General features: G+C 52.6%; 1 protein-coding gene across 1 annotated transcript; it reads right to left on the reverse strand.

Moving 5' to 3' along the window:
• Positions 1-5,208: 5,208 nt before the first annotated feature.
• RPP25 (ribonuclease P and MRP subunit p25) lies at positions 5,209-6,573 on the reverse strand. The gene has a single exon (XM_012801859.2). The coding sequence runs from the start codon at positions 6,510-6,512 to the stop codon at positions 5,913-5,915; it is 600 nt and encodes a 199-aa protein (XP_012657313.1). The 5' UTR covers positions 6,513-6,573; the 3' UTR covers positions 5,209-5,912.
• Between the last annotated feature and the right edge of the window lie 3,168 nt (positions 6,574-9,741).

Raw genomic sequence — 9,741 nt, forward strand, 5'->3', positions numbered from 1 at the left:
TTTTTTGAGACAGAGCCTCAAGCTGTCACCCTGGGTAGAGTGCCATGGCATCACAGCTCACAGCAACCTCCAACTCTTGGGCTCAAGTGATTCTCCTGCCTCCGCCTCCCAAGCAGCTGGGACTACAGATGCCCGCTGCCAGCCACAACGCCTGGCAATTTTTTGGTTGCAGCCGTCATTGTTTGGCGGGCCTGGGCTGGATTCGAACCCACCAACTCAGGTGTATGTATGTGGCTGGCACCTTAGCAGCTTGACCCACAGGTGCCGAGCCATGTGACCTTATCTTAATTTCTTAATTTACACCTTTATTAAATCTACAAAAATCCTATTTTCAAATAAGGTCACATTCACATGTACCAGGGGTTAGGACTTCAACATAAATTTTGGGGGAACACAGTTCAACCCACAGCACCTATAATAATCAGGTGTCAGAAGCAACACTAGAATCCTTAAGCCTAACCACCATGTTGACCCAGGGTGTAAGTGGGTTGAGTGCTGGTGGGACTAGGGGCAGCTTTGCTCATGTACATGGAGCTGAATAGTTAAGAACTGTGATGTGTTGGGCAGTGCCTGTGGCTCAAAGGAGTAAGGCTCCAGGCCCATATACCAGAGGTACTGGGTTCAAACCCAACCCCTGCCAAACTGAAACGAAAAAATGGTCTCATGATTTAGTAGGGTGACTGACATTGTGGCAGGCACCTGTAGTCCCAGCTACTTGGGAGGCTGAAGCAAGAGAATCGCCTAAGCCTAGGAGTTGGAGGTTGCTGTGAGCAGTGTGACACCACGGCACTCTACTGAGGGTGACAAAGTGAGACTCTGTCTCTACAAAAAAAAAAAAAAGAGAGAGAGAACTGTGATGTGGCATCAGAACATTTTAGAAACCTGGCTCAGCATGTCCCTTTCTTCTTCTAGAGACAGGGTCTCACTCCATACGCTGGAGTGCAATGGTGTGATAATAACACACTATCAGCCTAAACTCCTGGACTTATGCAGTCCTCTTGCCTCAGCCTCAAGTAGCTGGTACTATAGGTGTGAGCCACCTTGCTTGGCTAATTTTTTAATTTTTTATAGAAGACAGTGTCTTGTGGTCTCACTATGTTGCCTACACTATCTTGAACTCCTGGCCTCAAGCAATCCTGCTGCCTTGGCTTCCCAAAATGCTGGGGTTACAGGGATGAGCCACTGCACCTGGCCTCAGAAAGTCTTTATTCAGTTGATAATTCTCTAGCAGCTCTTATGTGCCCTGGGCAGGGAGCAAGGAAGGCAGGATCCATTCAGTAATGGTCTCATGGTTTATTAGGGTGACTGACAGACTGACACCAAAAAAGGATCAAACCAATGAAGGCACAATTACAAACTAGTATCTGTGCTCTAAAAGGAAGAAATTTGGCTTGGCACCTGTAGCTCAGCGGCTAGGGTGCCAGCCACATACACCAGAGCTGGCAGGTTCGAATCCAGCCCAGGCCTACCAAACAACAATGACAACTACAACCAAAAAAAAAAAAAAAAATAGGCTCAGCGCCTGTGGCTCAAGTGACTAAGGCGCCAACCATATACACCTGAGCTATCGGGGTCAAATCCAGCCCAGCTTACCAAACAACAATGACGGGTGCAACCAAAAAATAGGCGGGCATTGTGGTGGGCACCTGTAGTCCCAGCTACTTAAGAGGTGGAGGTAGGAGAATCACTTGAGCCCAGGAGTTGGAGTTGCTGTGAGCCATGATGCCACAGCATTCTACCCAGGGCAACAGCTTGAGGCTCTGTCTCAAAAAAAAAAAAAAACAAAACCTGGGCGTTGTGGCAGGCACTTGTAGTCCCAGCTACATGGGAAGCTGAGGCAAGAGAATCACTTGAGCCCAAGAGTTTAAGGTTGCTGTGAGCTGTGACTGCACAGTACTCTACCGAGGGCAATATAGTAAGACTCTATCTCAAAAATAATAAGAGGAAGAAATTTGATATTACCGGCTTGGCCCCCATAGCTAAGTGGTAGGCCACTGGCCACATACACCTGGGCTGGTGAGTTTGAACTGGGCCGGGCCTGCAACTACAACAAAAAAAATAGCTGGGCATGGCTGGGCGCAGGTAGCACTGTGGTTTTGGGTGCCAGCCACATACAGTGAGGCTGGTGGGTTCGAACCCAGACAGGGCCAGCTAAACAATGACAACTGCAGCAAAAAAATAGCCGGGCATTGTGGCAGGCACCTGTAGTCCCAGCTACTTGGGAGGCTGAGGCAAGAGAATCACTTAAGCCCAGAAGTTGGAGGTTGCTATGAGCTGTGATGCCACAGCACTCTACAGAGTGAGACTATCTCAAAAACAAAACAAAACACAATCTTCCTTTGGTTCTGACTTAGCATGTTCTCTGAGCTCCTGGGATGCCAGAAAGGCAGACCAAGTCCTGGACAGGCTAGGGGTAATACTCAAAGAGAAACCCTCCCCTTTCCTGATTGTAATGGTGGGAAATCCTACCTAGCCTGAGTAGCTTTCAAATCTGTCCCCATCTCCATCCACACTGCCATTGTTTCATCTCTTACTCCTTATAGGCTCCAGGGGCCAGTCAGCTCCCTTCTAATCTATCTCCTGCCTACATAGGTGTCAGAGGGACCCTTGTCAAACACCAATCAGACAGGGCCCCATCACTTTCCTGTGATCTGGCTCCCTGGCACTCCAGTCCACCTGCTTCTCTATACTGCCCTCTGCCATCTACTCTACATTTCAGACACATGCAATGTTCTCAACACCATATACTGTTCCATACACATCGTTTCTCTGTGCCGTTTTTTGTCCAGTCCCATCCAGCTGGTTCACACCATCTGATCCTTAGAGAACCAGCTTCATCAGTACCTCTGGGCAAGTTAAATGTCCCTTCTCAGAGCTCCCACCATCTTTCATTATCATCGCATTGTGCCATAACTTCTTACTTCTCTTTCTACTAGTCTTGACCATCTTTGAGGCAGGAACAAAGTCTGATTCTTCTTTGATTCTAGACCCTCATCCCACCCCATGCCTAGACTGGTACAATGGATGCTTATTGAATGGATAAAGGCCCACCACTCATCTAACCAGGAGCTCTGTCCTTGTATTATATACTTTCATGTTCCCAGATGGACTTAGATTTTGTGATTTGACAGTTTTCTGGATAAGAAGCTTCACTGCCACTCCTAGTGTGGAAGTGTCCCAAGGTAAAGCTGAAGCAAGCAACAGGCTGAGCCCAGGAAGCTCCTGGATTGAGGCCACTGTTGGAAAGATGGGGTCTTTCAGGGATGCTCTCCCATTCTGCCACTAGTTGGATCCTGTAGTGGGCCCTGTCTCTGAGATGCTCCCTAGCTCTCCTCCCCCTTATTCTAGGCTCAGGTTTCCACATCAGCCCCAGTGATGGGGAAAAGGTGGAGAACATCTGTCACCTTCCTTTGGAACCTGCTCCTAGGTCATTGGTGCCTGAGCACCAGTAAGACAGAGATGTGGTGCTCACAGGTGCTGGGTTCCATTGGTAAATTGGTAAGTCAGCACACCTTTCTAAACCAAACCTGTTGGGTTGGGTTGGGGATGCAGAAAATAAATCATTTCATGACCTGTTTTCTTTTCTTTCTTTCTTTTTTTTTTTTTTTTTTGAGACAGAATCTCAAGCTGTTGCCCGGGTAGAATGCCTTGGCATCACAGCTCAAACTCTTGGGCTTAAGCGATTCTCTTGCCTCAGCCTCCCAAGTAGCTGGAACTACAGGGGCCTGCCACAACGCTCGGCTATTTTTTGTTGTTTTAGGTGGCCTGGGCTGGGTTCAAACCTGCCAACCTCGGTATATGTGGCCAGTGCCCTAGCTGTTGAGTGCCCAGAAGCTGGGGGAATAACAAGCCCTGATTTCTTCCCACCCCACAGGATTAAGTTTCTTGGCGGAAAAGGAACTTTCCTGACCCATCAAAAAAGAAAGCCACTGCAGCCTCACCTCCCTAACAAGACCAGTAATCTCTGCCTGCATATCCTGGTAACTGACAATACTTTAAACCAATACTGGTCTTAGAAAGTTGGCCCTTTCCCAGAACCAAGACCCATCTCCCTTAATCTTCTACCATGCAGAACTTCGGATGCTGGAACCCAGAAGCAGTCCGGCACATTTTAGTTGTCAGGACAGTTTATGTTCTTTCCAGGCTTGGGCCACCTTTGAAAGGCCAGACAAGCACACACAAACCCCTTAGCCCTCTCCAGGGACTCATCAAGAACAGGAAATTTGGAAGGACAATCAGAGACAAAGTCTAGATGATAGTGCTCACTGATCCAAAGCTCAAGCAGAGATATTGGAAGGCAGGGGGATTGCCCTCGAAAGCCCCTACCTCTGCAAAACCTACCTCTTGTCAACAGGAGGATTTGTTTCAAGGTCCTATCAGCAAAATGACTTACATTCTTCCTCGTGTCTTTCTTTCTAGGGGAGCTGTTGAGTGGCATGGAATGGGGCCTGCTTCTGAGATCCTGAAGCTATATGCCCCCCCCCCCTTACTTGCCAGAGCTCTTCTAGCACACAAGACCCCCACCCCCACCCCAGCTGACTTATTAGAGTTGGGCAGAAAGGCTTACAAGGCTGTTATCTCTCAACAGACAGCTGTGCAGGGCTGGAGGCAACAGCTTATCTGGGAGCCTGCAGTGATTCACAGCCCAAGTCCCAGCTTCTCTGCTGAATAGTAATTTCTAGCAGTGGATTTGTGCTCAGTCTCTCTCCTCCCCCTCTCCCAAGGGTGTGCTGTCCTTTCTCAGAGAGAGGGCAGTGAATGGGGAGATCCTATTCAGGAAGATGGGGACTTTGTGCCAGCTTTCTCGGTAAGGTTGAGTCTATTATCTACAGGCTGCAGGTTTAAGGACCTCAGCAGGGTCTGCCATCCTTGGCAGTGACCTCAGGGAGACTTCATCAATGCTTTTCCTTCCCCTCCCAGAAAAGAGTACTGCTCTCTTTTCCTTGGTAGTGATGCACAAGGTGACATATGCCCTCTTCTGGCCACAAACTCCTGAGGCCAGGGTCACCCAGGAAGGGTGGTGGAGGGAGTGAGAAGCCAGAGACTGGGCAGTGTGCCCCTTGCACCATTTTGAAGCTGCCCAATCAGTGCCTGATCCTGAAGACCAAAAAGGCAAAAAGGATGCAAGGCTGGAAGAGACTGAGACAAAGGGGGCAGGCCAGAGCTACACAGGCAGGTGGTTAGGAAGAAAAGACCTGGAGACAGAGCCATTTTTGTGTTTGTTTTATTGGAAGCAAGATTCCAGCTGCGGGGCTCAGGGGAGGACACATGGAGAGTTCTATACTGGGGTTCTCTCTCTCAGCCAGCATAGGCAATGGAGATGTTAAAAGGGGTGGAGCCCCCAGAGATGCCTCTACCACTGAAATCTCAGGATGCTCCTCAGAGGCAGGGGAAGGAAAACTAGAAAGGATACTGTCCCAGGGTTGGGGGCAGAATAGGATCCCCACATCTCAGACCCCTTGCCCCACCTCTCTTTGTGGTGGGAGTGATTCAAAGAGCTCTCCCAGACTTCTTGGATTCAGGTCCCCTTCAGGATCCAGGCCAAATTACAGGAGAACGAGTGTCTTTAACCCTTGAGGGTTCCAAATAAGGTTCAAAGTCCAGGTTGCCGACCCTCCCCTTGCTGGAGAAGTTCCCAGTATAGCCCAGAACAGGGGAAGGTGGTGTTCCACGTCTTCATGCAGCACAGCTGTAAGGGGTCCCCATCCCACTAAGCTTCCTCATGTTGTAGGGGACCCTGGGGCCCTTCTCTTGTCACCTGGGGGTTCATGCTACCTGTCTGAGGAGCTGTGTCCAGGTTGTGGGCTCCAGATGCTCAACTCATGAAAGGCTGGAGGTGCGTCTGAAGGAGGTGCCGGGAGTAAGGTACTGTCCGTCTAGGTGACCCCAAGACTGGAGTCTGGAGTTCTCAGTCAGGCTTTCTGGTCCTCGTCCGCAGCTCCTGGCTCAGGCTGCGACCGCTTCGCAGAGCCTTCTCCAGCTCCAGGCTCCCCTAGGCTCCTCTTGGACGTTGGCGCGGTTGACGGGGAAAACGGACTGGGATGAGGATTTGGAGGCTGGTAGCCAGGTTGTCGTGGATCCAGTGCGTCCTTGGAAAGTAGAATGGCAAGCCCGGGAACATTCTTAAGTACACTGAGACTGGCGGCCGGCTCACTAGTAGTCTGACCCGGCGTGGACCCAGGCGGGAGGCTCTGCCACACCTCGCGCACGCTCCGGTAGCGCAGCCGCGTGACCTGGTGCAGGCCCGCCAGGCGGCGCTTGAGGATCTCGGCGCACGTGACGGTTTTGGTGGTGGCCCGGCCACAGCCGCTGAAGACGATGGCGCGCGTGGCTGGCTGCGCCATGCTGGCTGTGGCGAAGGCCATCAGGTTCCGGATCTTGCTGCCCTCCTTGACTCGCATGTGCACAGCGCCCGGCGCCAGGTCCGCAAAGGGGCCGGGGCTCGGGCCGCCCCCCTCGGCCCCGCCCCCCACCGGCGCCTCCTCGGAGCGCACCTTACGGAAGTTCTCCATGCGCCGTCGTCGCCGGGACCGCCGGCTTTGCCATGGGGCTGCCTCAACCCCGGGGCTGCATGGCCGCTGGTCGCGCCCTGAAAGGACTAGCAGGGGTAAGGGTGCGGGAACGGCGTGGACGCTGGTGGGCGGGTAGGGACGGCGCGATCTCAGCTCCACTTCTCCCGAGCGGGCGCCGCACTACTCCGCGCTCTCGGGGCCCTGTGCTCAGCGCAGTTAACTGAGGCCCCGCCTGGGAGCCCGGAGGCTCCGCCCCTACCGTCAGACCCCGCCCATAACTCGGCTTGGTCCGCCCCCGTCCCAGCCTCTCTGGCGTTTGGTGTGGAATCTCAGACTTCAGCTGCCCCAGCGTGGGAGCGTTGCTCGCGGCTAGGCGCATTAGCAGTGCTAGAGGGTGGCTTGGAAGGTAAAGTTCCAGTACAATCCCGTCCCCGAGCCAACCTCATAAGCAGGCAACCTAAACAAAAACTGCGCTTGGGGTGCAAGACGCCGCCTTGCAAACGTCAAGCCAGGTCCCCGAGCCCTTCCCTGTTCCAAATGAAAGCTACCCTGGTCCCCTCCCAGGGAGAGATTTCCGAGAGGCTTGCTGGGGGCTTCAGTCTCCCTCCCCTCAGGAAAACATTCCCCCTACCTCACCCCCGTTCCGGTCCGGAGTATTCCAGCCTCAAGGACACCCAGTGCACGGTCAGCAGAGTGCGGAAGGCGCTAGCTGCAGCTCCATTCTGCGCTTCTAGTCGGACGACAACGTCGCAACGTGGTTCTCGCGGGGTTCCAGAGACTCAGGTTTCAGCCTTACCACGCCTGTTCGGAGCTCGAGGTTCGCGGACGCCCGTACGTCCCTGGGACAAGGGGAGTGAGGCTTTGGGCAAGCTATTCCCGGAGGCGAATGGGAAGCTCACGCACAAGACCTCTTCTCCAGAGGCATTATGCTCCCTCTACCCGGGCTTGAAAGTCCGCTATTAGAGCTGCCTACTTAGGATAAGCCAGGCAGGGCTCCCCTCACCCCCACCAGGTGGAATTCGCTGTCAGTGAACCTTGGCCCTTTGAAATCCAATGGGGTTGTTTATCAAAAAGGGTGAAGGTGAAGGCCGGTTTTAAAAGAGGGGAGGAAGATGAGGAGTTGAATGAAGCCTTGGGGGCATTACGAAGGTACTGGATGCCCCTCTTCGGAAACTCCACAGGACCATGAGTAGTCTGGGGTCTCCTGTTGGATGAGAGGAGCAGTAGAGAAAGAGGTGAAGTTGGGTTGAAGGGCTGCTGATGAAAGGGAGGAGACTTGAGGAGCCCGACTCTCCCTAAAACTGCCCTAGGGCCTCGTCTTTCAACCTTTCGCGCCCATCACGCCCAGTCAGAACTGAGGGATTGGGTGCGGGTGGGGATAGTTGTGACCGGGGGTGGGGCACAGAGAGCTGGGGCGAGCGGGGAAACCCGGGGTTGCGGGATCCAGTTTGAGACAGGGCTGCCGGACGCTCCTTTCTGTCCTCACGTGCATCTGTAACCACTGCTATTGGCCCCTGCTATTCAGAACCCAGGGTTTACCTATTTTCCACTCCTCGGGGTGGACCTGTGTGCCCCCAGATATGAATGACTGTCCTCTCCACTCCTGCTGGGATCTTAGGTCCTCGGTGTTTGCTCTGAACTGGGGACTTGGGTCCCGCCTCAATGATCTTGAAGAACAGCCTTAGGTGCTGGAGGCACCTCGGCGCCGGGGCAGACTCAAAGACTGCCCGTGGCACGTGGCCAGGTGTGGGGAGCCGTGGGCTCTGTAACACCAGGCCATGTTAAAGGGCGCCAGTTTTGGCTAGGCTGGAGAAACAGCTCCCGAAAGCCTGGAAGCTACGTTGGAACTGGCTGGTAGGGCGAAGAGCGAGCTTTCGGCCTCGGGGCATGTGCAATCCAGTGCACAACGCTAGTTGAAAGGGTTTATTAGGGCTACGATCTGTAATTTGGAGGAAGGGGCCTGGGAGCTTCAAGGTTTTCCTGGGTGAGGATGCAGCGATTATGCTCAGGCACAGGCTGGCCCTCGAGGGCGCCGTTGCCCCCACTATCCGCCTACTGTCTGCTGTAGCAGACTGGCGGTTCATTTAGCTCCTCCGTCTGAAAAGGGAGAACGCGGAAAGGGCCCACATCCTCTCCTGCTGGTCCCCTCCCCTTCTCCTGCTCCCTTTGCAGCACTTAAAATGTAAATGTACATAGTGATTAGCCGCGGGGTCGCTAATTACAGCTGAAGCCATTCATTACACTGTCAGCGCACGTCGTAGCCCGCTGGCTGCAAGCTCCATCCCAGCCGCCGAGGGGCGAGAGCGGGGGGTGGGAGGGTGCAGAGAGGGGCAAGGAAGGACAGGGGGACTGAGTTAGGGTAACGCAGCAGGCCTGGAGAAAGCGGGGGTGGAAGAGAGGGGCAGTAAGGGGGCAAACGGGGTGGGCAGTGAAGGACAGGGTGGGGTGGCAGGGAGAGGAGAAACGGAGAGGCAGAAAAAAATAGGCTGTGGACGAGGAGTGAGGATAGAGGGGAAAGGGCCACGAAAGGAGGGAAACAAGGTGGGGGCGGGGAGAAAGGAGAAAACGCCAAATCCGGGGGAGGAAGCAGAGCTGGAGGTGAAGGGACGTGGAGGGCTCAACTCAAGGAAGGTAGGTAAATAAACGTGTGCATCTGTGGTGCACATCCCACAATGATTAAAAACGCGGAAGGACAGTCAAGACGTTGTTAAAAGAGCTGGGTGCCAGCCATACACACAATAGGACTCCGAGTATTTTTTTAAGCCATCTGTTTATGCATGTATTTGTGATGTAAATGTATTTTTAAAGTATCTGCGAGAAAACAGCGCACTGACATGTCCTTCTATGGCTGCATCCAGTTTTTATTGCCTTCTTTAAGAAAAGGACTACTGAAAATGGATAAAAGTACAAAGTCTTCCAACAGCCGGTGTAAGAGAGGTACTGACCCTGAAGCCTAAGCTTCATTAGCTTCTTTTTGCTTCTGTGTGACCTTAGACAATTTCCTTAACCCCTCTGCTTTGACTTTGTCACCTGTAAAATGTAGCTAATTATAGTAATCAGCCTCATAGAATGGTTGTAAGACAGACACATAACAGTCTTAGAACCTAGGCTGCTAAGTTCTGAGACAATGTTGGCTGTTATTATTTTTACGTATTATTTACAATTAAAATAAATTTTAAAAATTTAAAAAGGGATTAGGGGAAAGAGGCCTGGTAAAAGGAAAAAAAAA

Source organism: Otolemur garnettii, unplaced genomic scaffold (genome assembly GCF_000181295.1).
Source record: "Otolemur garnettii isolate 467f Iridium unplaced genomic scaffold, OtoGar3 scaffold00011, whole genome shotgun sequence".
In the NCBI taxonomy this organism is placed as follows: domain Eukaryota; kingdom Metazoa; phylum Chordata; class Mammalia; order Primates; family Galagidae; genus Otolemur; species Otolemur garnettii.

What these genes read in the sequence shown, in the direction of transcription:
- RPP25 (XM_012801859.2), bottom strand. Translation starts at nt 6,512, where the DNA reads ATGGAGAACTTCCGTAAGGTGCGCTCCGAGGAGGCGCCGGTGGGGGGC.